This window comes from Pristiophorus japonicus, chromosome 20 (genome assembly GCF_044704955.1).
Source record: "Pristiophorus japonicus isolate sPriJap1 chromosome 20, sPriJap1.hap1, whole genome shotgun sequence".
Lineage (NCBI taxonomy): Eukaryota > Metazoa > Chordata > Chondrichthyes > Pristiophoridae > Pristiophorus > Pristiophorus japonicus.
The window spans coordinates 96,819,023-96,846,182 of NC_091996.1; the positions used below are offsets into that span (position 1 = coordinate 96,819,023).

Consider the following 27,160-nt stretch of genomic DNA (forward strand, 5'->3'; position numbering starts at 1 on the left):
GGGGTGGGGGAGAGGGGGAGAGAGAGGGAGGGGTGGGGGAAGAGAGAGGGAGGGGTGGGGGAAGAGAGGGGGAGGGGGTGGGGTAGAGAGAGGGAGGGGGTGGGGTGGGGGAGAGGGGGAGAGAGAGGGAGGGGTGGGGGAAGAGAGAGGGAGGGGGCGGGAAGAGAGAGGGAGGGGTGGGGGAAGAGAGAGGGAGGGGTGGGGGAAGAGAGAGGGAGGGGTGGGGGAAGAGAGAGGGAGGGGTGGGGAAGAGAGAGGGAGGGGTGGGGGAAGAGAGAGGGAGGGGTGGGGGAAGAGAGAGGGAGGGGTGAGGGAAGAGAGAGGGAGGGGTGGAGGAAGAGAGAGGGAGGGGTGGGGGAAGAGAGAGGGAGGGGTGGGGGAAGAGAGAGGGAGGGGTGCGGGAAGAGAGAGGGAGGGTTGGGGGAAGAGAGAGGGAGGGGGTGGGGGAAGAGAGAGGGAGGGGTGAGGGAAGAGAGAGGGAGGGGTGGGGGAAGAGAAAGGGAGGGGGTGAGGGAAGAGAGAGGGAGGGGGTGGGGGAAGAGAGAGGGAGGGGGTGGGGGAAGAGAGAGGGAGGGGGTGGGGGAAGAGGAGGGAGGGGTGGGGGAAGAGAGAGGGAGGGTGGGGGAAGAGAGAGGGAGGGGTGGGGGAAGAGAGAGGGAGGGGGTGGGGGAAGAGAGAGGGAGGGGGTGGGGGAAGAGAGAGGGAGGGGTGGGGGAAGAGAGAGGGAGGGGTGGGGGAAGAGAGAGGGAGGGGTGGGGGAAGAGAGAGGGAGGGGTGGGGGAGAGAGAGGGAGGGTGGGGGGAAGAGAGAGGGAGGGGTGGGGAAGAGAGAGGGAGGGGTGCGGGAAGAGAGAGGGAGGGGTGGGGAAGAGAGAGGGAGGGGGTGCGGGAAGAGAGAGGGAGGGGGTGGGGGAAGAGAGAGGGAGGGGTGAGGGAAGAGAGAGGGAGGGGTGGGGGAAGAGAAAGGGAGGGGGTGAGGGAAGAGAGAGGGAGGGGTGGGGGAAAGAGAGAGGGAGGGGGTGAGGGAAGAGAGAGGGAGGGGGTGTGGGAAGAGAGAGGGAGGGGGTGAGGAGTGTCCTGGGGCCAATATTTACCCCTCAACCAACATCACTAACTAAGATGATCTGGGTCATTATCTCATTGCTGTTTGTGGGAGCTTGCTGTGCGCAAAATGGCTGCCGTGTTTCCCACATTACAACACACTCCTTTTCCGCGAAGCGCTTTTAGGGACATCCTGAGGGTGTGAACGGCGCTATTGAAATGCAGTACCTTTGTGAAAAAAACCAAGAGAGAGAAAAAAAGGTGTTAAATTATCACCGACAAAGACAGCGCCGCAATAAAAAACACTTACCTCTGTTATTGAACTCATGTTAATCTCTCCCGATAAATTACAACACAGACCAGAGTGGAAGGTGGATAATTAAGAACTGTCGGAGGAAAAAAAATAACATATTTCAGTTTGAAAGAGAATTATGTGCTAAAAATTATTTTCCAATTGCAATTTTTAAAATGACTGGGTTTTTACTATCATGGTTTAATTTTTTTCCATTGCAATTTGTCCAAAAACATATAATTAATGATTTATTGCTAGTTTTGCTCGAATTGCCATTTTGATGCCAAATATTGTCTGCTCACTCAGCAGTAAATCTCTGCAACGTTATTATAAAACCTTACTTCTAACACAAAGAACGACATTAATTCTGCTTTGCAAATAACAAAATAATTGCTGAATTGAAAGAAAAAGCCAGTACAAAGGATGAGGGTTTCTCCTAGCAACTAGGCCCCGTCACCCCTAGCAACTCGGCCCCGTCACCCCTAGCAACCAGATCCAGGCCGGCTGGCGAGGGACCTTGCCAACGAGAGCTGTGGGTTCCGCAGGATGGTCAAGTAGAAAAGTATTGCTGCTGGGCGCCACAGCGCCCCATGTGTTGGGAGCAACACATTGCTGCTTTCTTTTGGCCACATTTTAATTTTGGTGCCATCATCAATTTAAAAAAATGATGCGTTTGCCCTCCCCCCTCCCCCACCACCCCAACCTTCTGAACAGGGCACAGCCGATAACATTGCAACTTCAACAAAAGCTTTCTGAAACAATGCGTTGCTGGCCAAGGCCGGCATTTATTGCCCCATCCCCCTAATTGCCCCTGGAGAAGATGGTGGTGAGCCGCCTTCTTGAACCGCTGCAGTCCGTGTGGTGAAGGTGCTCCCACAGTGCTGTTAGGGAGGGAGTTCCAGGATTGTGACCCAGCGACGATGAAGGAACGGCCGATATATTTCCCAGTCGGGATGGTGTGTGATTGGGAGGGGAACGTGGAGGTGGTGGTGTTCCCATGGGCCTGCTGCCCTTGTCCTTCTAGGGGGTAGAGGTCGCGGGTTTGGGAGGTGTTGCCGAAGAAGCCTTGGCGAGTTGCTGCAGTGCATCTTGTAGATGGTACACACTGCAGCCAGGGGGCGCCGGTGGTGGAGGGAGTGAGTGTTGGAGGTGGTGGAGGGAGTGAGTGTTGAAGGTGGTGGAGGGAGTGAGTGTTGAAGGTGGTGGAGGGAGTGAGTGTTGAAGGTGGTGGAGGGAGTGAGTGTTGAAGGTGGTGGAGGGAGTGAATGTTGAAGGTGGGGGAGGGAGTGAGTGTTGAAGGTGGTGGAGGGAGTGAATGTTGAAGGTGGTGGATGGGGGGCCAATCAAGTGGCTGCTTTGTCCTGGATGGTGTCGAGCTTCTCGAGTGTTGTTGGAGCTGCAACTCATCCAGGCAACTGGCGAGTGTTCCATCACACTCCTGACTTGTGTCTTGTAGATGGTGGAAAGGCTCAGGGGGTGAGACACTCGTCGCAGAATACCCAGCCTCTGACCCGCTCTTGTTGTCACAGTATTTATGTGGCTGGTCCAGTGAAGTTTCTGGTCAATGGCGACCCCCAGGATGTTGATGGTGGGGGATTCGGTGATGGTAATACCGTTGAATGTCAAGGGGCGGTGGTTAGACTCTCGCTTGTTGGAGATGGTCATTGCATGGCAGTTGTATGGCACGAATGTTGCTTGCCATTTATCAGCCCGAGCCTGAATGTTGCCCAGGTCTTGCTGCATGCGGGCACGGACTGCTCCATTATCTGAGGAGTTGTGAATGGAACTGAACACTGTGTAGTCATCAGTGAACATCTTCTGACCTTATGATGTAGGGAAGGTCATTGATGAAGCAGCTGAAGATGGTTTGGCCTAGGACACTGCCCTGAGGGACTCCTGCAGCGATGTCTGGGGCTGGGATGATTGACCTCCAACCACCACAACCATCCTCCTTTGTGCTGGGTATGACTCCAGCCCGTGGAGTTTTCCCGATTCCCATTGACTTCAAGTTTTACTGGGGCTCCTTGATGCCACACTCGGTCAAATGCTGCCGCGATGTCAGGGGCAGTCACTCTCACCTCACCTCTGGAATTCAGCTCTTTTGTCCATGTTTGGACCAAGGATGTAATGAGGTCTGGAGCCGAGTGGTCCTGGCGGAACCCAAACTGAGCATCGGTGAGCAGGTTATTGGTGAGTAAGTGCCGCTTGATAGCACTGTCGGTGACACCGTCCATCACTTTGCTGATGATTGAGAGTAGACCGATGGGGCGGTAATTGGCCGGATTGGTTCTGTCCTGATTTTTGTGGACAGGACATACCTGGGCAGTTTTCCACATTGTCAGATAGATGCCAGTGTTGTAGCTGTACTGGAACAGCTTGGCTAGAGGCACGGCTAGTTCTGGAGCACAAGTCTTCAGCACGACAGCTGGGATCGGGAAGTTGTGGGGCCCACAGGGTGATCTGATTGATGTTTTCAGGATATTACGGGGAGCGGATAGGGTAGATAGAACAACGATTCCCGCTGGTTGGGGAATCTGGGACTAGGGGCACAGTCTAAAGATTAGAGCCAGACCCTTCAGGAGTGAAAGTAGGAAACACTTCTACACACAAAGAGCAATTGATAGCTTTCTGTTCACCAAAGGTATTCAGAGATACAGGCCAAAGGCGGGTATATGGAGTGAGGTCACAGATCAGCCATGATCTGATTGAATGGCGGAACAGGCTCGAGGGGCCGAATGGGCTCCTCCTGTTCCTGTGATCCTCTAACGGCGGCTACACTTTTGGGATGTCCGGTGGTCATGAAAGGTGCTTTATAAATGCAAGTCTTTCGAAAACATATCAAGTTAAAATGTTATTCCGGAGGGTGTCCCTCCAGTCGCGGAAGGCCGCGAGCGTACCGGTGGACACCGCGTGCTCCATCTCCAGGGACACCCGGGCTCGGATGTAACCGTGGAAGAGAGGCAGGCAGTCGGGCCGAACAACCCCCTCGGCCGCCCGCTGCCTGGACCGGTTGATGGCCCCCCTTGGCCAGGCCCAGGAGCAGACAAGTCAGAGGACCCACTCCTGGGACGGGGTGACCAAAGATCAGTAGTGTGTGACTGAAGTGCAGCCAAACATCGAGGGGCTGCAACCTCCCACACCCACTGCAGGAAAGACTTGCATTTATATAGCGCCTTTCATAACCACCGGACATCTCAAAGCACTTGACAGCCAATGAAGTACTTTTGAAGTGTAGTCACTGTTGTAATGTGGGAAACACGGCAGCCAATTTGCGCACAGCAAGCTCCCACACACAGCAATGTGATAATCAACTTAACAAAAACACATGATCTGGTCGTTGAGGGATAAATATTGGCCAGGACACCGGGTATAACACCGCCCCCTAATCTTTTCAAAATAGTGCCATGGGATCTTTTACGTCCACCTGAGAGAGCAGACGGGGCCTTGGCTTAACACCTCATCTGAGAGACGGCCCCTCCGACAGTGCGGCACTCCCTCAGTACTGCCCCTCTGATAGTGCGGCGCTCCCTCAGTACTGCCCCTCCGACAGTGCGGCGCTCCCTCAGTACTGCCCCTCCGACAGTGCGGCACTCCCTCAGAACTGCCCCTCCAACAGTGCGGCGCTCCATCAGTACTGCCCCTCCGACAGCGCGGCGCTCCCTCAGTACTGCCCCTCCGACAGTGTTGCCCTCCCTCAGTACTGTACTGGAAGTGTCAGCCTAGATTTATGTGCTCAAGTCCCTGGAGTGGGATTTGAACCCAAAACCCTCTGACTCAGAGGTGAGGGTGCTATGCACTGAGCCACAGCTGATGATTATTTATCTCTCCAGGTTTTGGGAGACCATTCTCCAATTCCCGGGGACTCCGGGGGAATGGTGGAGGGTCAAGAACCCTGCAGCAGCCCAGACCCCCGCCCTTGCTGGATGACATGGCTCAAATTAAGACCCAGAGGCTGGCGCCAACAGGTTAATCCCAGTTTTACTCTTCAAAAAGCTGCTGGCCGGCACAGTTGAGAGAGGGGCCGATGATTTGTGGGGAGAATTCCCTGGTCACGGTTGCCAAGCGGGCTGGCAAACCCGCTGCTCCCGTTTATTGCTGCGTGGCCAGAGTCTCACCCCCTGAGCCTTTCCAGCATCTACAAGACACAAGTCAGGAGTGTGATGGAACACTCCCCACTTGCCTGGATGAGTTGCAGCTCCAACAACACTCGAGAAGCTCGACACCATCCAGGACAAAGCAGCCACTTGATCGACACGCTACCCACCACCTTCAACACTCACTCCCTCCACCACCTTCAACACTCACTCCCTCCACCACCTTCAACACTCACTCCCTCCACCACCTTCAACACTCACTCCCTCCACCACCTTCAACACTCACTCCCTCCACCACCTTCAACACTCACTCCCTCCACCACCTTCAACACTCACTCCCTCCACCACCTTCAACATTCACTCCCTCCACCACCGGCGCCCCCTGGCTGCAGTGTGCACCATCTACAAGATGCACTGCAGCAACTCGCCAAGGCTTCTTCGGCAGCACCTCCCAAACCCGCGACCTCTACCACCTAGAAGGACAAGGGCAGCAGGCCCATGGGAACACCATCACCTCCACGTTCCCCTCCCAGTCACACACCATCCCGACTGGGAAATATATCGGCCGTTCCTTCATCGTCGCTGGGTCACAATCCTGGAACTCCCTCCCTAACAGCACTGTGGGAGCACCTTCACCACACGGACTGCAGCGGTTCAAGAAGGCGGCTCACCACCACCTTCTCAAGGGGCAATTAGGGGGATGGGCAATAAATGCCGGCCTTGGCCAGCGACGCCCACATCCCAGGAACTAATTTGTAAAAAAACAATCTCACAAAGTGGCCACCTAGGGGCCTCAAGGCAAGGACTCCCGGAGAGGGCAGAAGCACGGGTTAGCGCTGAACATCATTCACACACAGCAATTTGGAGAAAGACACTTGTCCTTTGACGTAGTCAGTTTTATTTTATAATTTAAAGGGGCAACGAAAACAGTTCTCTAAATCCGAAACCAAAGACAGATTGAGTCCTCTTCACCAACCATTGGCAGAGCACAGTCATGGTTAACTGCAGTACAACGGCAAAGCTGAGATAGTAAAGGCCAGAGGGGGGGGGGGGGGGGGGGAGGAGCAGGGGGATGAAGCAATGCAGTTCGGAATCGGAAAGGGAGCAGGAATTCGGCAGAGGATAGAAGCGATGGTGCGGGTTCCCCCTGGTGAAGCAATGCAGTTTCTCGAGGACCAGCGCGGGCGGGAGCCAGACCAGGACCCCGAGCTCAGCCCGCGCGCGCAGAGAAGAACGGGAGGCCGCGGACAAAGTTGTCGAGTTTGGCTCGGAACAGTTCGCTCTGGATGGGTTCGTTCATGCTGCACAGGGGGTTCTTCACCACCAGCTCAACAAAGATCTAGGAGAGAGCAGAAAACACAGTGAGATCCCAGCCTGTAACTCACTCCCGGCTATCTGTTATTGTATATATAAACCCCCCGAACCCCTCGATTAGATCCCAGCCTGTAACTCACTCCCGGGTATCTGTTATTCTATATATAAACCCCCCCGAACCCCTCGATTAGATTCCCGCCTGTAACTCACTCCCGGGTATCTGTTATTCTATATATAAACCCCCCGAACCCCTCGATTAGATCCCAGCCTGTAACTCACTCCCGGCTATCTGTTATTCTATATATAAACCCCCCGAACACCTCGATTAGATCCCAGCCTGTAACTCACTCCCGGCTATCTGTTATTCTATATATAAACCCCCCGAACCCCTCGATTAGATCCCAGCCTGTAACTCACTCCCGGGTATCTGTTATTCTATATATAAACCCCACCGAACCCCTCGATTAGATTCCAGCCTGTAACTCACTCCCGGGTATCTGTTATTGTATATATAAACCCCCCGAACCCCTCGATTAGATTCCAGCCTGTAACTCACTCCCGGGTATCTGTTATTCTACATATAAACCCCCCCGAACCCCTCGATTAGATTCCAGCCTGTAACTCACTCCCGGGTATCTGTTATTCTATATATAAACCCCCCGATTAGATTCCAGCGTATAACGCACTCCCAAGTATGCAACCTTCCCTCAGTACTGCCCCTCCGACAGTGCAGTGCTCCCTCAGTACTGACCCTCCGACAGTGCGGCGGCACTCCCTCAGTACTGCCCCTCCGACAGTGCGGGGCTCAGGCATTGGGAATGTCAGCCTGGATTACGTGCTCAAGAAGCTGGAGTGCGGCTCGAACTCACGACCTACTGTCTCGCTGAGTGCTAGCCACTGAGCCACGGCTTATGCTTGTGGCAGAGGAGACCAGGGATATAGGAGCGGAAAGTACATGCGGGACCATTGCTTTACAGAGATAGGGAGGGGCGAGGCCAGAGAGCAACCTGTGGGTGAGGTTGAGGATTTGGAAAGTACTTACTGTACTGTAGATCTGACTGAGAACGTCCCTGATGTTTCCGACACCCAGGTCCGTGTTCATGACGATTTTAATGCCTGTTGCCGTCTCATAATAATGCAGCTTGTACTTGCTTGTTTGAAAGGACAGGAAACCATCGCGACTGTTTGAATATGTTAAAGAAAATACATTTATATAGCGCCTTTCACCACCTCAGGACATTCCAATGCGCTTTACAACCAATGAAGTACTTTTTTTTTAAGTGTACGCACTGTTGTAATTGGGAAACGTGACAGACATTTTGTGCACAGCAAGCTCCCACAAACAGCAATGTGATAATGACGAGATCATCTGGTTTTTAGTGTTATTGGTTGAGGGCCACTCTCCGACAGTGCGGCGCTCCCTCCGTACCGCCCCTCCGACAGTGCGGCGCTCCCTCACTACTGCCCCTCCGACAGTGCGGCGCTCCCTCCGTACCGCCCCTCCGACAGTGTGGCGCTCCCTCCGTACCGCCCCTCCGACAGTGCGGCGCTCCCTCCGTGCTGCCCCTCCGACAATGCGGCGCTCCCTCAGTACTGCCCCTCCGACAGTGCGGCGCTCCCTCAGTACTGCCCCTCCGACAGTGCGGCGCTCCCTCAGTACTGCCCCTCCGACAGTGCGGCGCTCCCTCAGTACTGCCCCTCCCTCGGTACTGCCCCTCCGACAGTGCGGCGCTCCCTCAGTACTGCCCCTCCGACAGTGCGGCGCTCCCTCAGTACTGCCCCTCCGACAGTGCGGCGCTCCCTCGGTACTGCCCCTCCGACAGTGCGGCGCTCCCTCAGTACTGCCCCTCCCTCGGTACTGCCCCTCCGACAGTGCGGCGCTCCCTAAGCACTGCACTGGAAATGTCAGCCTACATTATGTGCTCGAGTCTCTGGAGTGGGACTTGAACCCACGACTACCTGACCCAGAGGCGAGAGCGCGCAACCCACTGGGGGAGAAACAGGAGATGGAATGGGACTTGCCGCACTGTTGCACATTCCCCACCTCCTCCGCACAATAACTCAGCACCACACCTCTGGTTGATGGGAGAGTGTAGAGGGAGCTTTACTCTGTATCTAATCCCGTGCTGTACCTGCCCTGGGAGTGTTTGATGGGACAGTGTAGAGGGAGCTTTACTCTGTATCTAACCCGTGCTGTACCTGCCCTGGGAGTGTTTGATGGGACAGTGTAGAGGGAGCTTTACTCTGTATCTAATCCCGTGCTGTACCTGCCCTGGGAGTGTTTGATGGGACAGTGTAGAGAGAGCTTCCATCATCATCAGGAGCAGTCCCTCGGAATCGAGGAGGATTGCTTCCACTCCCAAAGTGAGTACTTTGATGGCTGAACAGTTCGATACGAGAGCCACAGACCCTGTTACAGATAGGTCAGACATACGTCGGGGGCAGGGGTCGGTGGGACTGGTTTGCCGCGTGCTCCTCCGCTGCCTGCGCTTGGCCTCTTCATGCTCCTTGCGTCGAGACTCGAAGAGCTCAACGCCCTCCCGGATGCACTTTCTCCACCTCGGGCGGTCTGCGGCCAGGGTCTCCCAGGTGTCAGTGGTGATGTCGCACTTTACCAGGGAGGCTTTGAGGGTGTCCTTATAACGTTTCTGCTGTCCTCCTTTGGCTCGTTTACCATGAAGGAGCTCCGCAAAAACCATTTGCTCAGGGAGTCTCGTATCTGGCATGCGAACTATGTGGCCTGCCCAGCGAAGCTGATCGAGTGTGGTCAGTGCTTCAATACTGGGGATGTTGGCCTGGTCAAGGACACTGATGTTGGTGCGCCTGTCCTCCCAGGGGATTTGCAGGATCTTGCGGAGACATCGCTGGTGACATAATCTCCAGCGACTTGAGGTGCCTTCTATACATCGCCCATGCCTCAGACCCATACAGGAGGGCGGGTATTACTACAGCTCTGTAGACGATGAGTTTGTGGTAGATTTGAGGGCCTGGTCTTCAAACACTCTTTTCCTCAGATGGCCGAAGGCTGCACTGGAGGCGATGCTGAATCTCCGCATCAACGTCTGCCTTTGTTGATAAGAGGCTCCCGAGATGTGGGAAATGGTCCACGTTGTCCAGAGCCACGCCGTGGATCTTGATCATTGGAGGCCAGTGCTGTGCGGCGATGACAGGCTGGTGAAGGACCTTTGTCTTACGGGTGTTAAGCCTAAGGCCCATTCTTTCATATGCCTCAATGAATACATTGACTATATCCTGGAGTTCAGCCTCTGAATGTACAGGCATAGTCTGCATACTGCAGCTCAATGACAGAGGTTGGGGTGATCTTGGACCTGGCCTGGAGGTGGCGTAGGTTAAACAGCTTCCCACTAGTTCTGTAGTTTAATTCCACTCCAGCGGGGAGCTTGTGGGTTGTGAGGTGGAGCATGGCAGCGAGGAAGATTGAGAAGAGGATTGGAGCGATAACGCAGCCCTGTTTGACCCCGGTCCGGACCTGGATTGGGTCTGTAATGGATCCGTTGGTAAGGATCACGGCCAGCATGTCATCGTGAAGCAGGTGAAGGATGTTGACAAACTTTTGGGGGCATCCGAAACAGAGGAGGACGCTCCATAGACACTCACGGTTGACAGTGTCAAAGGCCTTTGTAAGATCGAAAAAGGCCATTTATAAGGGCTGGCGCTGCATCTAACCCCCTGTACCTGCCCTGGGAGTGTTTGATGGGACAGTGTCGAGGGAGCTTTACTCTGTATCTAACCCCCTGTACCTGCCCTGGGAGTGTTTGATGGGACAGTGTAGAGGGAGCTTTACTCTGTATCTAACCCCCTGTACCTGCCCTGGGAGTGTTTGATGGGACAGTGTAGAGGGAGCTTTACTCTGTATCTAACCCCATGCTGTACCTGCCCTGGGAGTGTTTGATGGGACAGTGTAGAGGGAGCTTTACTCTGTATCTAACCCCCTGTACCTGCCCTGGGAGTGTTTGATGGGACAGTGTAGAGGGAGCTTTACTCTGTATCTAACCCCCTGTACCTGCCCTGGGAGTGTTTGATGGGACAGTGTAGAGGGAGCTTTACTCTGTATCTAACCCCATGCTGTACCTAACCTGGGAGTGTTTGATGGGACAGTGTAGAGGGAGCTTTACTCTGTATCTAACCCCGTGCTGTACCTGCCCTGGGAGTGTTTGATGGGACAGTGTAGAGGGAGCTTTACTCTGTATCTAACCCCCTGTACCTGCCCTGGGAGTGTTTGATGGGACAGTGTAGAGGGAGCTTTACTCTGTATCTAACCCCATGCACTACCTGCCCCGTCACTGACAGCAAAGAGTGGAAACCTATTAAGCGTGCAGTACTTGTACGGGTCACCCTATCCCAGTAGCTGACGTGTTGTCAGGTTTGCCATAGCTTCACAGGACGTGGCAGCAAAGGATACAAATCGACGGGAGACATCTTGTTGACGAAGGATCGGATAGAGAAAAGCATTCCGTACATCAGCTGGTATTCCTGGAGGGCACAAACATCGCAGTCACTCGGAGAAGTACATAGACTGCCTTCTACATCAGAAATAGGAGCAAGAGTTGGCCATATGGCCCCTCGAGCCTGCTCCGCCATTCAATATCATGGATGATCTGATCATGGACTCAGCTCCCCATAACCCTTCACTCCCTTATCGTTCCAAAATCTGTCTATCTCCGCCTTAAATATATTCAATGACCCAGCCTCCACAGCTCTCTGGGGCAGAGAATTCCACAGATTCACGGCCCACAGAGAAGAAATTCCTCCTCATCTCTGTCTTAAATGCGCGACCCCTTATTCTGAGACTATGCCCCCTAGTTCGAGATTCCCCGAGGGGAAACATCCTCTCTGCATCTACCCTGTCAAACCCCCTCAGAATCTTATACGTTTCAATAAGATCACCTCTCATTCTTCTAAACTCATGAGTACAGGCCCAACCTGCTCAACCTTTCTTCAGAGAAGGTTCACCAGGCTTATGAACTGCCTCCAATGCAAGTATATCCCTCCTTAAATAAGGAAACCAAAACTGTACGCAGTACTCCAGGTGTGGCCTCACCAATACCCTGTACAGTTGTAGCAAATCTTCCCTGCTTTTATACTCCATCCCCCTTGCAATAAAGGCCAACATTCCATTTGCCTTACTGATTACTTGCTGTACCTGCATGCTAACTTTTTGTGTTTCATGTACAAGGATCCCCAGGTCCCTCTGTACTGCAGCATTTTGTAATCTCTCCCAATTTAAGTAATAACTTGCTTTATTATTTTTCCTACCAAAGTGGATAACCTCACTATTATGATAGTTACTTTCCAAATCTCAAGCACGAATCCCCTTTGTACGAATTCCCTCAAGATATGGGGCAAGGACATCACTGATGAGGGACCCTTGTACGAAATTCATCCAGGTCTGGCGTCTTTTGTCTTCCTACAATTTTTTTAAAAATTATTCGTTCACGGGATGTGGGCGTCGCTGGCCAAGGCCGGCATTTATTACCCATCCCTAATTGCCCCTTGAGAAGGTGGTGGTGAGCCGCCTTCTTGAACCGCTGCAGTCCGTGTGGTGAAGGTGTTTCCACAGTGCTGACTTTGTCGGAGCGGTTTGGTACTGAGTGTCTCGCTGGGCCATTCCAGAGGGTCAGTTAATGGACAACCACATTGCTGTGGGTCTGGAGTCACCTATCGGCCAGGCCGGGTAAGGGCGGCAGATTTCCTTCCCTAAAGGGGCATTCGTGAACGAGATGGGTTTTTCCGACCATCCGATAGTTTCATGGCCGCCATTACTGATACTGTTTTTTTTAATTCCAGATTTATTTAACTAACTGAATTTAAATTCCCCAGCTGCCGCGGTGGGAGTTGAACCACAGTAGGGTAACAATTGATTCACAGCGTGCAATGGGAACAGAGTCACACAATGAAAGGTTAAATGGAGATTCAGCTTGTAATTGTCACAACAAACAAAAATTCATTTAAATTAGTATTTGCTGACGATCGTCACAAACTCCTGGCCGAATGGCTTGTTCTGTGCTGTGGATTCGACGTAATGCACAGCACAGGAAGAGGCCACTGGGCCCCACCGCTCCGTGCCGGGGTTTATGCTCCACACCAGCCCCCTCCCACCCCTCTTCATTTCACCATATCTTTCTATTCCTTTCCCCCTCGTATGTTTATCCAGCTTCCCTTTAAATGATTCGATGCTATTCGCCTCAACCCCTCCCTGTGGGAGCGAGTTTCACATTCTCACCCCTCTCGGGGGGGATGAAAGCAGCAAGCAAGATCATAGAACCATAGGGGCCACCCATTTAAAACTGAGATGAGGAGGAATTTCTTCTCTGAGGGTTGTAAATCTGTGGAATTCGCTGCCTCAGAGAGCTGTGGAAGCTGGGTCATTGAATAAATTTAAGACAGAGACAGACAGTTTCTTAACCGATAAGGGGATAAGGGGTTATGGGGAGCGGGCGGGGAAGTGGAGCTGAGTCCATGATCAGATCAGCCATGATCGTATTAAATGGTGGAGCAGGCTCGAGGGGCCGAATGGCCGACTCCTGCTCCTATTTCTTATGTTATCAAAATTTACGGCATGGAAGGAGGCGATTTTGTCCCAACGTGTTCACGCCGGCCGACAAATCCCACTCTCCAGCTCTCGGTCCGTAGCCCTGTGGGTTACGGCACTTCAGGTGCACATCCAAGTACTTTTTAAATGTGGTGAGGGTTTCTGCCTCTACCACCCTTTCGGGCAGTGAATTCCAGACCCCCACCACCCTCTGGGTGAAGAAATTTCCCCCCAAATCCCCACATCCCACGAACAAGAAAAAGTCAGGCAGGCAGCTGTGGCACCCCAGACAAGAGTCGGTATGTTCACAGGGGGATAATCCAAGAGGTGCACTACTCACTTGATCCCTCGAGATGCCGGCATTTTTTTTCCGATTCCACTCGCTGTAATGGAGACAGACTCCATTCCGATCGAAGATGTACAGATTATGAACCGTCATCTGATGGGAAATATCGCATAAAGTCAAAGCACGAAGACATAATCAAATGCGGTTTACAGGACAGTAATGGCCAACAAGCTCGACAACAACCTGCATTTATATAGCGCCTTTAACGTAATAAAACACCCCATGGCACTTTACAGCAGTGTTCTAGCACAAAACAGATAAATTTGACACCGAGCCACACAAGTAGAAATTAGCACAGATGACCAAAAGCTAGGCTAAAGAGGTCAGTTTTAAGGGGTGGCTTGAAGGAGGAGAGAGAGGCGGAGAGGTTTAGGGAGGGAGTTCCAGAGCTTGGGGCCCAGGCAACAGAAGGCACGGCCACCGATGGTGGAGCGATTATAATCAGGGATGGTCAGGAGGGCAGAATTAGAGGAGCGCAGATATCTCGGGGGGTTGTGGGGCTGGAGGAGATTACAGAGATAGGGAGGGGCGAGGGCCATGGAGGTATTTGTAAACAAGGATGGGAATTTTGAAATCGAGGCGTTGCTTAACCGGGAGTCAGTGTAGGTCAGCGAGCACAGGGGGTGATGGGTGAGCGGGACTGGGTGCGAGCTAGGACAAGGGGCAGTGAGCACAGGGGCTGATGGGTGAGTGGGACTGGGTGCGAGCTAGGACAAGGGGCAGTGAGCACAGGGGGTGATGGGTGAGCGGGACTCGGTGCGAGTTAGGACACGGGGCAGCGAGCACAGGGGGTGATGGGTGAGCGGGACTGGGTGCGAGTTAGGACACGGGGCAGCGAGCACAGGGGGTGATGGGTGAGTGGGACTGGGTGCGAGTTAGGACACGGGGCAGCCGAGATTTGGATCACCTCAAGTTTATGTAGGGTAGAATGTGGGAGGCCGGCCAGGACTGCGTTGGAATAGTCAAGTCTGGAGGGGACAAAGGCGTGGACATGGGACAGACTGTTGATAGCCAGTGATCCTTGGTGTCAAATACATACGTGACCACCTCCAAGAGTTGAAATTAAGGCTCATTGCATTGCCTTCTCTAAACCAGTGGCTATAAACTATCATCTCCCACAGTCTGCCATTCCTCTTATAATCAAAACCCACAGCTAGACAAATACTTTTTGATTAACCCCTTTCCTGCTCCTCAAACCTTGAGCTGTCCTGAATGAAGTTTTGGAACAGTCCTCCCAGATCAGACCCTCTCCACCACTCCCACTCCCACCCCTATTAGCACACCAGGGCACACCTCATCTGCTAAAGAGCAATTAAAATACTTGCATGCCAATTAATCGGTTAATTGTAAGTCAGAAATGGGTCCCAGCTGAGCGGAGAGGATGGGCGGTTGTCCTTGGTAGCTCCCCCTTCCTTTTTATAGGGGGCACTTGTAAACTTTATGATTTTATTGCCCCAAAAAAATCACAAAAAAAACAAAAAAAGTTAAAAAAAAAGGGCAGTTGAAAAATGTTTGGAGTGTCCCCCAGATTGGGGGGCATTTGACTTAATTGGTTAATTTTGTCTCCTATTAAAAGAGTTGTCCAGGGTAGCCCTCCCACTATTTGTCGGGGACTTGGCTTGGAGGGTGGTGCACGGAGCAGTCCCGTGCAATAAATTTTTAAGTTAGTTCACGGGGTCCCAGGACGCCTGCAATTTCTGCGGTCTGGAAGAGTCCGTGTTCCACGTTTTTATTGAATGCATGAGGTTGCAGCCCCTGTTCCAATATTTAAAGGGGCTGCTCCTGAAATTCTGGCTTGCACTTCAGTCCCACACTCCTGATCTTTGGGCACCCTGTGCGGAGGGGAGCGGGTAGGTCCGAGGGCCTCCTCGTAGGACTGCTCCCGGGCACGGCCAAGGGGGTCATCAGCCGGTCCAGGCAGCGGGCGGTCGAGGGGGTCGTTCAGCCCGACTGCCTGCCTCTCTTCCGTGGTTACATCCGGTCCAGGGTGTCCCTGGAGATGGAGCACGCGGTGTCCACCGGTACGCTCGCGGCCTTCCGCGAGAGCTGGGCGCCGGAGGGACTGGAGTGCATCATCACCCCCGGCAACCAAATTTCAATTTGATTTAAGTTTCTGTTCAAAGTTTTATTTGGAAATTTGTGGGTTCTAGTGCCCTTGCCAAAAGAGAGCACCCTGATTTAAAGTTCGGCTTAAAATAGTTGTACAGGGTCGAGGCTGTGATTGAGTGACAATATAGACAGCTTGCAGTGGGGAGAGCTGAAAGCTCGGCTGATCCGATGGGCAGTCGCTTAAAGTACTGTCCCTTTACCGATTGAAACCCGAATTTCTGTTACAGCCCAGACTGATTAGATCAGAGTCGACTTCCCCAGGATTTACACCTCCACCCATCGCCCAGTCACACGTGGCTCAGTGGGCAGCACCCTCGGCTGAGTCAGAAAGTCCTGGGTTCAAGTCCCACTCCAGAGACTTGAGCACAAAAATCCAGGCTGGCACGCCTCGGTGCAGTGCCGCACTGTCGGAGGGGCAGTACTGAGGGAGCGCCGCACTGTCGGAGGGGCAGTACTGAGGGAGCCCCGCACTGTCGGAGGGGCAGTACTGAGGGAGCGCTACCCCTCCGACAGTGCGGGGCTCCCTCAGTACTGCCCCTCCGACAGTGCGGCGCTCCCTCAGTACTGACCCTCCGACAGTGCGGCACTCCCTCAGTACTGCCCCTCCGACAGTGCGGCGCTCCCTCAGTACTGCCCCTCCGACAGTGCGGCGCTCCCTCAGTACTGCCCCACCGACAGTGCGGCGCGCCCTCAGTACTGCCCCTCCGACAGTGCGGCGCTCCCTCAGTACTGCGAGAGTGCCACCAATAGCAACTTCTGAACTACATAATTGCACAATATTTCCTCCTTTGTGCCCCCGTGCTGCTCCCAATTGATCTGTAATGTCTCCCCCGGCCCTCCTGCTCCCCCTGTGCCATTCACGTTGGCTGCCTATGCTCCCCGGACAGTGTCAGTCTGTCTGTCTGTCTGACTCGCAGCCTCAATCTCTGACTGTGTCTGAGTGCCTCTCAGTCCGAGTCTCACTCTCAATATGTGTCATTCTGAGTCTCAGCCTCTCTCACTCCACACTCAGTCTCTCTCAGTCTGTCTGTATCTCTGTGTCTCCTACTCTGTCTGTCTGTCTCTCACTCTCTCTCTCTCTGTGTCTCTCTCCCTCTGTCTGTCTCTCTGTCCCTGTGTCTCTCTCTCTCTGTGTCCCTGTCTCACTCCTTCTCTCTCTGTCCCTCTCTCTCTCCCTGTGTGTCTCTCTCTCTCTCTCTCTCTCTCTCCCGGTGTCTGTCTGTGTCTCTGTGTCTCTCTCACTCTCTGTGTCCCTGTCTCACTCCTTCTCTCTGTCTGTCCCTCTCTCTCCCCGTGTGTGTGTGTCTCTCTCTCTCTCCGTGTCTGTCTCTGTGTCCCTGTCTCACTCTTTGTCCCTGTCTCACTCCTTCTCTCTGTCTGTCCCTCTCTCTCCCTGTGTGTGTGTGTCTCTCTCTCTCTCCGTGTCTGTCTCTGTGTCCCTGTCTCACTCTTTGTCCCTGTGTGTCCCTCTCTCTCGCCCTGTGTGTGTGTGTGTGTGTGTGTGTGTCTCTCTCTCTCTCTCCCTGTGTCTGTCTGTGTCCCTGTCTCACTCTTTGTCCCTGTGTCTCTCTCACTCTCTCTGTGTCCCTGTCTCACTCTCTGTCTGTGTCTGTGTCCCTGTCTCTCACTCTCTCTCCCCTTGTGTCTGTCTCTCGGTGTGTCCCTGTCTCTCTCTCTCTCTGACCCTGTGTCCCTGTCTCACTCTCTCTGTCCCTCTCATTCTCTCTCTATGTCTCTCTGTCCCTCTCTCTCCCTCTATGTCTGTCTCTCTCTCTCCCTGTGTCTGTCTTTCTTTCTCTCTCCGTGTGTGTCTCTCTCCCTGTGTCCTGTCTCACTCTCTCTCTCCCTCTGTGTCTCTGTCTCACTCCTTCTCTCTGTCTGTCCCTCTCTCTCTCCCTCTGTCCCTGTCTCACTCTCTCTGTCTGTGTCCCTGTCTCACTCTCTGTCCCTGTCTCTCTCTCTCCCTCTCTCTGTGTCCCTGTCTCACTCTCTGTCCCTCTCTGTCCCTCTCTCTCTCTCTCCTTGTCTCACTCTCTGTCCCTCTCTCCCTCTCTCTCTGTCCCTCCCTCTGTGTCCCTGTCTCACTCTCTCTCTCTCTCTCTGTCTCACTCTCTCTCCCTCTCTCTGTCTCACGCTCTCTCCCTCTCTCTGTCTCACGCTCTCTCCCTCTCTCTGTCTCACTCTCTCTCTCTCTCTCTGTCCCACTCTCTCTCTCTCTCTGTCCCACTCTCTCTCTGTCCCCCCCTCCCCCCTCTCTCCCCCCCTCCCCCCTCTCTCCCCCCCTCCTCCTCTCCCCCCTCCCTCTCTCCCCCCCTCCTCCTCTCCCCCCTCCCTCTCTCCCCCCCTCCCGTCCCTCCCCCCCTCCCGTCCCTCTCTCTCCCGTCCCTCTCTCTCCCCCTCCCGTCCCTCTCTCTCCCCCTCCCGTCCCTCTCTCTCCCCCCTCCCGTCCCTCTCTCTCCCCCCTCCCCCTCTCTCTCTGTCTCTCTCCCTCCCTCTGTGTTCCTGTCTCTCTCTCTCTCTCTCTGTCCCTCTCTCTGTCTCACTCTCTCTCCCCCTCTCTCTCTCTGTCTCTCTCTCTGTCCCTCTCTCCCTCTCTCTCTGTCCCTCTCTCCCTCTCTCTCTGTCCCTCCCTCTGTGTCCCTGTCTCACTCTCCCTCTCTCTCTCTGGCCCTCTCACTCTCCCCCCGCTCCAGGCCCGGGGCCTTCTGTCAGCCAGCTGTGGCTCAGTGAGGGCTCGGGGCCCGGGCCCAGTCCCTGCCTCCCGCCACAGGCCGCGGTATAAAGCGGGTTTGCGAGCCGTCCCTCCCTCACTCACCGCCGGCCGCTCGCTGAGCTGTGCCCGGTTCCCGGCGGGTAAGATGGCGATCGCTGGCTGTGTGTGTGTGTGTGTGTGTGTGGGGGGGGCCGGGCTCTCCCTGTCCCGAGGCGGGGTGTCGGGCCCCCTGTCCCGGGGGTGAGGGGCGGGGCCGGTCGGTGCGCGCTCCCCCGGGGGGGTGAGGGGCGGGGCCAGTCGGTGCGCGCTCCCCCGGGGGGGTGAGGGGCGGGGCCAGTCGTGCGCGCTCCCCCGGGGGGGGTGAGGGGCGGGGCCAGTCGGTGCGCGCTCCCCCGGGGGTGAGGGGCGGGGCCAGTCGGTGCGCGCTCCCCCGGGGGGGGGGGGTGAGGGGCGGGGCCAGTCGGTGCGCGCTCCCCCCCCCGGGCCCGGATGTGGCGGTTGGGCCGGGCGCGCGGTGACGCGGCCCCGGGAGCGGTTGCTATGGCGGCGCCGAGAGCGGGAGGGAGGGAGTCACAAACAGAGAGAGGTAAGGTAATGGGGGGGGGGGGGCACTGGGTCTGTGCACACACTGCCCGGGGGGGGTCACACACAGAGAGGTAAAGGGGGCACGTAAATAACACACACCGAGTCTGTACATACACAGGGGGGGAGGGTTTGGGGGTGAGGTGTGGGGTAGGGGTGAGAGGGGTTAGGGGTGGAGGTGTAGGGTTTGGGGGTGAGGTGTAGGGTTTGGGGGTGAGGTGTAGGGTTTGGGGGTGAGGTGTAGGGTTTGGGGGTGAGGTGTAGGGTTTGGGGGTGAGGTGTAGGGTTTGGGAGTGAGGTGTGGGTTTGGGAGTGAGGTGTAGGGTTTGGGAGTGAGGTGTAGGGTTTGGGGGTGAGGTGTAGGGTTTGGGGGTGAGGTGTAGGGTTTGGGAGTGAGGTGTAGGGTTTGGGAGTGAGGTGTGGGTTTGGGGTGAGGTGTAGGGTTTGGGGGTGAGGTGTAGGGTTTGGAGTGAGGTGTAGGGTTTGGGAGTGAGGTGTAGGGTTTGGGAGTGAGGTGTAGGGTTTGGGGGTGAGGTGTGGGTTTGGGAGTGAGGTGTAGGGTTTGGGAGTGAGGTGTGGGTTTGGGAGTGAGGTGTAGGGTTTGGGAGTGAGGTGTGGGTTTGGGGTGAGGTGTAGGGTTTGGGGGTGAGGTGTAGGGTTTGGGGGTGAGGTGTAGGGTTTGGGGGTGAGGTGTAGGGTTTGGGAGTGAGGTGTGGGTTTGGGGGTGAGGTGTAGGGTTTGGGAGTGAGGTGTAGGGTTTGGGAGTGAGGTGTAGGGTTTGGGAGTGAGGTGTGGGTTTGGGAGTGAGGTGTAGGGTTTGGGGGTGAGGGTAGGGTTTGGGGGTGAGGTGTAGGGTTTGGGGTGAGGTGTGGGTTTGGGAGTGAGGTGTAGGGTTGGGAGTGAGGTGGTGGGTTTGGGAGTGAGGTGTAGGGTTTGGGAGTGAGGTGTGGGTTTGGGGGTGAGGTGTAGGGTTTGGGGGTGAGGTGTAGGGTTTGGGGGTGAGGTGTAGGGTTTGGGTGTGAGGTGTGGGTTTGGGGGTGAGTGTGGGTTTGGGAGTGAGGTGTAGGGTTTGGGAGTGAGGTGTAGGGTTTGGGGGTGAGGTGTAGGGTTTGGGAGTGAGGTGTAGGGTTTGGGGGTTGAGGGTGTGGGTTTGGGAGTGAGGTGTAGGGTTTGGGAGTGAGGTGTGGGTTTGGGAGTGAGGTGTAGGGTTTGGGAGTGAGGTGTAGGGTTTGGGAGTGAGGTGTGGGTTTGGGAGTGAGGTGTAGGGTTTGGGAGTGAGGTGTGGGTTTGGGAGTGAGGTGTAGGGTTTGGGAGTGAGGTGTAGGGTTTGGGGGTGAGGTGTAGGGTTTGGGAGTGAGGTGTAGGGTTTGGGGGGTGAGGTGTGGGTTTGGGAGTGAGGTGTAGGGTTTGGGAGTGAGGTGTGGGTTTGGGAGTGAGGTGTAGGGTTTGGGAGTGAGGTGTAGGGTTTGGGGGTGAGGTGTAGGATTTGGGAGTGAGGTGTAGGGTTTGGGGGTGAGGTGTAGGGTTTGGGAGTGAGGTGTAGGGTTTGGGGGTGAGGTGTGGGTTTGGGAGTGAGGTGTAGGGTTTGGGGGTGAGGTGTAGGATTTGGGAGTGAGGTGTAGGGTTTGGGGGTGAGGTGTAGGGTTTGGGAGTGAGGTGTAGGGTTTGGGGGTGAGGTGTAGGGTTTGGGAGTGAGGTGTAGGGTTTGGGGGTGAGGTGTGGGTTTGGGAGTGAGGTGTAGGGTTTGGGGGTGAGGTGTAGGGTTTGGGGGTGAGAGGAGTTAGGGGTAATAGGAGGTGAAGGCAGGAAGAAGCGGTTCGGGGAGGCGAGACAGTTTGGGGAAGGGGGGAAGGAAGGAAGGAAGGGTGGGGTTAGGGGAGGCGGTTGAGGGAATGGGGTACTCGGAGGGGAGGGGGATGATGTGGTGGGGAAATCAGCCCCAGCTCAGAATGCTGTGCTGTACTCCCCTGTCGGATAATGTGTGGGATTGCAGACCCCCCCTCCCAGGTCGAGGTTGGGCTTGCTTGTGATGCCGCCTGCAGTTGAATAACGCACCGACACTGCTCGGGGCTATGCGTGGGGTGGCCGCTGCTTGTGGAGCACCTGTTGAGGCGGCAGCACCTTCAGGGGAGAAAGATGACGGGGGAGACACCCCAAGAAAGGCTGACCCTACTCTGTCTGCTTTGGACTGTAAAGACACCTTTGAGCTGCTGTGAAGGGTGTCTCAGCACTGGACCCATAACTCCCCCCTTAGTATATTGAGCTAAAGTGTCTGCCACTGAATAGCAGCTTTAAAACATAGAAACGGAGTAATGAGAGTGACAGACAGCATCCTAATGTCAAGACTGCGCTTATCTGAGCTTGTTAGCCTGTGAAACCTGCATATTGCTGTCCACACTGCCAAAAGTAATTGCGGTCTGTTGAGAATTACGCAGAGAATATTTGTGCTCGCGCTGAATATCGGGCAGATGTGTGTGTTGTCGAGCTGCAGAACCATTTCGAGGGCTTTGTAATGAACCAGTTTTTAAAGAGATCTCTTTTATAGAGGAGCAGGAGTTGGGACAAGAGTTGGGGGAGGTAGCTGAAGATGATGGAATCGTTGAAATTTACAGCACGGAAGGAGGCCATTCGGCCCATCGTATCCACACCGGCCGACCAAGAGCCACCCAGCCTAATCCCACTTTCCAGCTCTCAGTCCGTAGCCCTGTGAGTTACATAGAAACATAGAAAATAGGTGCAGGAGTAGGCCATTCGGCCCTTCTAGCCTGCACCGCCATTCAATGAGTTCATGGCTGAACATGCAACTTCAGTACCCCCTTTCTGCTTTCTCGCCATACCCCTTGATCCCCCTAGTAGTAAGGACTTCATCTAACTCCTTTTTGAATATATTTAGTGAATTGGCCTCAACAACTTTCTGTGCTAGAGAATTCCACAGGTTCACCACTCTCTGGGTGAAGAAGTTTCTCCTCATTTCGGTCCTAAATGGCTTACCCCTTATCCTTAGACTGTGACCCCTGGTTCTGGGCTTCCCCAACATTGGGAACATTCTTCCTGCATCTAACCTGTCTAAACCTGTCAGAATTTTAAACGTTTCTGAGGTTCATTCTTCTGAACTCCAGTGAATACAAGCCCAGTTGATCCAGTCTTTCTTGATAGGTCAGTCCCGCCATCCCGGGAATCAGTCTGGTGAACCTTCGCTGCACTCCCTCAATAGCAAGAATGTCCTTCCTCAAGTTAGGAGACCAAAACTGTACACAATACTCCAGGTGTGGCCTCACCAAGGCCCTGTACAACTGTAGCAACACCTCCCTGCCCCTGTACTCAAATCCCCTCGCTATGAAGGCCAACATGCCATTTGCCGCCTTCACTGCCTGCTGTACCTGCATGCCAACCTTCAATGACTGATGTACCATGACACCCAGGTCTCGTTGCACCTCCCCTTTTCCTAATCTGTCACCATTCAGATAATAGTCTGTCTCGCTGCTTTTACCACCAAAGTGGATAACCTCACATTACGGCACTTCAAGTGCACATCCAAGTAATTTTTAAATGTGGTGAGGGTTTCTGCCTCTACCACCCTTTCAGGCCGTGAGTTCCAGACCCTCACCACTCTCAAATCCCCTCTAAATCTTTTATCAATTACTTTAAATCTGTGCCCCCTGGTTGTTGACCCCTCTGCTAAGGAAAACCGGTCCGTCCTATCCACTCTATCCAGGCCCCTCATAATTTTATACACCTCAATAAGGTCTCCCCTCAGCCTCCTCTGTTCTAAATGAAACAAACCCAACCTATCCAATCTTTCGACATCCTGGTAAGTCTCCTCTGTACCCTCTCCAGTGCCCTCTCTCTGATGTCGAAGTGGCAGAATGTGGGGAGGTGCTGGCTGGACACAGGGAGAGCTCCAGAGCGGATGCGTCTGCTGGCTTTGCAGGAGAGGGGGTGAGGTGTGGTGGTGGGTTCATACCGGAGCAGGGAGTGAGAGCCGGGAATGTAGGGCTGACACAGAACGGTTACAGTACAGGAGGCCATTCGGCCCGTCTAGCCCGTGCTGGCTCTCTGCAAGAGCCCCTCGGCCAGTCCCACTCCCCCGCCCTTTCCCTGCAGCCCTGCAATGTTTTTTCCTTCAGGTGCTTGTCCAACTCCCTTTTGAAAGCCACGATTGAGTCTGCCTCCACCACCCTCTCAGGCAGCGCATTCCAGATCCTAACCACTCGCTGCGTAAAAACGTTTTCCCTCGTGTCGCCTTTGGTTCTTCTGCCAATCGCCTTAAATCTGTGTCCCTCTGGTTCCCGACCCTTCCACCAATGGGAACAGTTTCTCTCGATCTACTCTGTCCAGATCACTCATGATTTTGAACACCTCGATCAAATCTCCTCTCAACCTTCTCTGCTCCAAGGAGAACAACCCCAGCTTCTCCAGTCTCTCCACGTAACTGAAGTCCCTTAGTCCTGGAACCATTCTACATTCTACATTCGGGTCAGCAAGCACCGGGTGAGTGGGACTCGGTGCGAGTTAGGACACGTGGCAGCGAGCACAGGGGATGATGGGTGAGTGGGACTCGGTGCGAGTTAGGACAGGGGGCGATGGGTGAGCGGGACTCGGTGCGAGTTAGGACATGTGGCAGCGAGCACAGGGGATGATGGGTGAGCGGGACTCGGTGCGAGTTAGGACATGGGGCAGCGAGCACAGGGGGTGATGGGTGAGCGGGACTCGGTGCGAGTTAGGACAGGGGGCGATGGGTGAGCGGGACTCGGTGCGAGTTAGGACATGGGGCAGCGAGCACGGGGTGATGGGTGAGTGGGACTCGGTGCGAGTTAGGACAGGGGGCGATGGGTGAACGGGACTCGGTGCGAGTTAGGACACGGGGCAGCGAGCACAGGGGATGATGGGTGAGTGGGACTCGGTGCGAGTTAGGACAGGGGGCGATGGGTGAGCGGGACTCGGTGCGAGTTAGGACATGTGGCAGCGAGCACAGGGGATGATGGGTGAGTGGGACTCGGTGCGAGTTAGGACAGGGGGCGATGGGTGAGCGGGACTCGGTGCGAGTTAGGACATGGGGCAGCGAGCACGGGGTGATGGGTGAGTGGGACTCGGTGCGAGTTAGGACACGGGGCAGCGAGCACAGGGGGTGATGGGTGAGTGGGACTCGGTGCGAGTTAGGACAGGGGGCGATGGGTGAACGGGACTCGGTGCGAGTTAGGACACGTGGCAGCGAGCACAGGGGGTGATGGGTGATTGGGACTCGGTGCGAGTTAGGACACGGGGCAGTGAGCACAGGGGGTGATGGGTGAGTGGGACTGGGTGCGAGTTAGGACACGGGGCGATGGGTGAGCGGGACTCGGTGCGAGTTAGGACAGGGGGCAGCGAGCACAGGGGGTGATGGGTGAGCGGGACTCGGTGCGAGTTAGGACACGGGGCAGCGAGCACAGGGGGCGATGGGTGAGCGGGACTCGGTGCGAGTTAGGACACGGGGCAGCGAGCACAGGGGGCGATGGGTGAGCGGGACTCGGTGCGAGTTAGGACACGGGGCAGCGAGCACAGGGGGTGATGGGTGAGCGGGACTGGGTGCGAATTCGGACACGGGGCGGCCGAGTTTTGGATCACCTCGAGTTTATGGCGGTGTATTGAGTTATGTTTTATTATTTTTCCATCTCTGCAACATGCGTCAATTTAATTTTGAATAACTCCTTCGGATGTGTTTGTGCCGACAGGTTGCAATTGTGACGACGCCTCTTGATGCGGAGAGATTCCCGCTTGGCTCCCGTGGGTCGTTGCCGGGCGATGGACTCCGCGCTGCGGCCCGAGGAGCTGATGAGCGACGTCGAGCCCCTCCCGCTGTCCGCGCCCGCTTCTGCCCCCGCCAGCCCGCGCAGCGCCCGACACGTGTCCGCCTTTGACCGCTGCGCCGTTGCTGCCGCCCGCTCCTTGCCCACCAGCCCCTACGCCACTCTGGCCGCCTCCTCCGAGGTCACGGCCCGCCTGTACGCCTCGCTGCAGGGCAGCTGCGAGCTGGGGTCGGGCCGCGAGCTGGGGTCGGGCCACGACCCCCGATTCCCGCCCCCAGGATCTCCCCCGCCCCTCTCCTCCTCCTCCTTCGGGGAACTGACCGCGACCTCTGACCCCAAGATGGCAGCCGACCGCCCGCGTGCCCCCGCCCTGGGCGACCGGTCCGGCTCTGGGCCCCGCACCCAGTCGCCCGAACGCGTGCCGCGCCCTGGTGCCCCCCCCTCCGAGAGCGGCCCCTTCCACCGTCCAAGGCCCCCCCGCCCCTCCAAGGACGCGCGCTCGGCCGGGCCGATGGCGGCCCCCCCCGCCCTGGAAGTGCTCGCCGGGCCGAGGAGCCAGAGACTGTCACAGAGGGTGGAAGCCAACAGCGGGGCCAAGGTAAAGTCAAAACGTTCCGTCCAGCGGCCCAACGTGGCGCAGTCACCCGTCGCTGCCCGTGCGAGTCGCCAGACCCAACTACCCAGAGTGGGCACACACACTCCTGGAGGGGCACCACCCCTTGCCCTGCTCCCACAGGGAGTGCTTGAGGCGGATGGCGCAGGAGCCTTTTAAGGGGAAACTGGATTAACACCAGAGGGGGCGCGAGGAACAGCGGATTCTGCTGATCACATGGGAGCATGCTCGTGGAGAGCATAAGTTCTGGTTGGGCGATTATAATCTAGGATGCTCAAGAGGGCAGAATTTGAGCGCAGACATCTCGTGGAGCGGGATACGGTTGTGGGGTTGAAGGAGATTACAGAGATAGGGAGGGGCGAGGGCCATGGAGGGATTTGTTAACAAGGATGAGAATTTTGAATTCAAGGCGTAGCTTAACCGGGAGCCGATGTAGGTCAGCGAACGCAGGGGGTGATGGGTGAGCGGGACTGGGTGCGAGTTAGGACACGGGTCAGCGAGCACAGGGGGTGATGGGTGAGCGGGTCTGGGTGCGAGTTAGGACACGGGTCAGCGAGCACAGCGGGTGATGGGTGAGTGGGACTGGGTGCGAGTTAGGACACTGGGCAGCGAGCACAGGGGGTGATGGGTGAGTGGGACTGGGTGCGAGTTAGGACACGGGGCAGCTAGCACAGGGAGTGATGGGTGAGTGGGACTGGGTGCGTGTTAGGACACGGGGCAGCGAGCACAGGGGGTGATGGGTGAGCAGGACTGGGTGCGAGTTAGGACACGGGACAGCGAGCACAGGGGGTGATGGGTGAGTGGGACTGGGTGCGAGTTAGGACACTGGGCAGCGAGCACAGGGGGTGATGGGTGAGTGGGACTGGGTGCGAGTTAGGACACGGGGCAGCTAGCACAGGGGGTGATGGGTGAGTGGGACTGGGTACGTGTTAGGACTCGGGGCAGCGAGCACAGGGGGTGATGGGTGAGCGGGACTCGGTGCGAGTTAGGACACGGGGCAGCGAGCACAGGGGGTGATGGGTGAGCGGGACTCGGTGCGAGTTAGGACATAGGGCTGCGAGTACAGGGGGTGATGGGTGAGTGGGACTGGGTGTGAGTTAGGACACGGGGTCAGCGAGCACAGAGGGTGATGGGTGAGTGGGACTGGGTGCGAGTTAGGACACTGGGCAGCGAGCACAGGGGGTGATGGGTGAGCGGGACTGGGTGTGAGTTAGGACACGAGGGCCATGTTTTGGATAACTTCTAGTTTACATAGGGTAGAATGTGGGAGGCAAGCCAGGAGTGCGTTGGAATAGCCAGGGAACAGCGCGAGCTGGTGGAGGAGGGCGACGGCAGCGAAGAGGGATCAAGGTCCAGGTCGGTGATTGGAGCGTGGGCAGGTGCAGCAGGAGCGGCGAGGTCAGAGCGAAGGAGAGGCGAGAGTTCGGGGCCCAGGAGAGGGGAGGGCCCAGGGGCAGCACGGGTCCAGCCCACACTGCGATATGTGAGCACACTAGGTCCGTGCAGCAGAGCAGGTCTCCAGTCGTCCTGGTTAACCCTTGCCCCTGGACCAAGACCTCGCTCTGTCAAGCCCGTGTGGTGGCTGGTGTGCAACGGCCACCCCACGTTAAAACAATCCACCCACAGGCATCTTCCACCCTTCAGGATGTAGTTCGGGATCCGGAATATTAGGTCCTTCATTGAAACACCTGTGAACTTTTGGCGTGGAAGCAAGTCAT

The 27,160-nt window shown here is 55.8% G+C and overlaps 3 protein-coding genes across 5 annotated transcripts in view; 1 reads left to right on the forward strand and 2 right to left on the reverse strand.

Moving 5' to 3' along the window:
• LOC139233027 (uncharacterized) overlaps positions 1-1,811 on the reverse strand; it is a 30,912-nt gene extending 29,101 nt beyond the window's left edge. The window contains exons 1-2 of one of the 2 annotated variants that reach the window (XM_070863540.1): positions 1,674-1,811; positions 1,351-1,426 (exon numbers count right to left, since the gene is read on the reverse strand). In XM_070863540.1, coding sequence (XP_070719641.1) covers positions 1,351-1,368 — 18 coding nt within the window. In that variant the 5' untranslated portion in view covers positions 1,369-1,426; positions 1,674-1,811. Of the gene's footprint in view, positions 1-1,093; positions 1,177-1,350; positions 1,427-1,673 lie in introns of those variants that run through there. The other variant, XM_070863542.1, reaches the window with a different exon arrangement.
• Positions 1,812-6,301: 4,490 nt separating this feature from the next.
• LOC139232727 (trafficking protein particle complex subunit 1-like) lies at positions 6,302-18,652 on the reverse strand. The gene is made up of 5 exons (XM_070863234.1): positions 18,564-18,652; positions 13,634-13,732; positions 11,164-11,234; positions 7,783-7,921; positions 6,302-6,765 (listed from the first exon to the last, which is right to left on the reverse strand). Exons 2-5 carry the CDS (start codon positions 13,730-13,732, stop codon positions 6,637-6,639), a joined length of 438 nt encoding a protein of 145 aa, XP_070719335.1. The 5' UTR covers positions 18,564-18,652; the 3' UTR covers positions 6,302-6,636.
• A 307-nt stretch (positions 18,653-18,959) lies between these two features.
• The window catches only part of cntrob (centrobin, centrosomal BRCA2 interacting protein), a 54,893-nt gene continuing 46,692 nt past the window's right edge, over positions 18,960-27,160 (forward strand). Inside the window, exons 1-2 of one of the 2 annotated variants that reach the window (XM_070863231.1) lie at positions 18,960-19,047; positions 24,755-25,427. In XM_070863231.1, coding sequence (XP_070719332.1) covers positions 24,780-25,427 — 648 coding nt within the window. In that variant the 5' untranslated portion in view covers positions 18,960-19,047; positions 24,755-24,779. Of the gene's footprint in view, positions 19,048-22,271; positions 23,535-24,754; positions 25,428-27,160 lie in introns of those variants that run through there. The other variant, XM_070863232.1, reaches the window with a different exon arrangement.

Excerpts from the sequence above, each read along its gene's own strand:
- LOC139232727 (XM_070863234.1), bottom strand. The coding sequence starts at position 13,732 with ATGACGGTTCATAATCTGTACATCTTCGATCGGAATGGAGTCTGTCTC. Across the intron at positions 11,235-13,633 it reads CCGGCATCTCGAGGGATCAA|GAATACCAGCTGATGTACGG; the intron begins GTGAGTAGTGCA and ends TGTGCCCTCCAG. Across the intron at positions 6,766-7,782 it reads TCAGTCAGATCTACAGTACA|ATCTTTGTTGAGCTGGTGGT; the intron begins GTAAGTACTTTC and ends GCTCTCTCCTAG.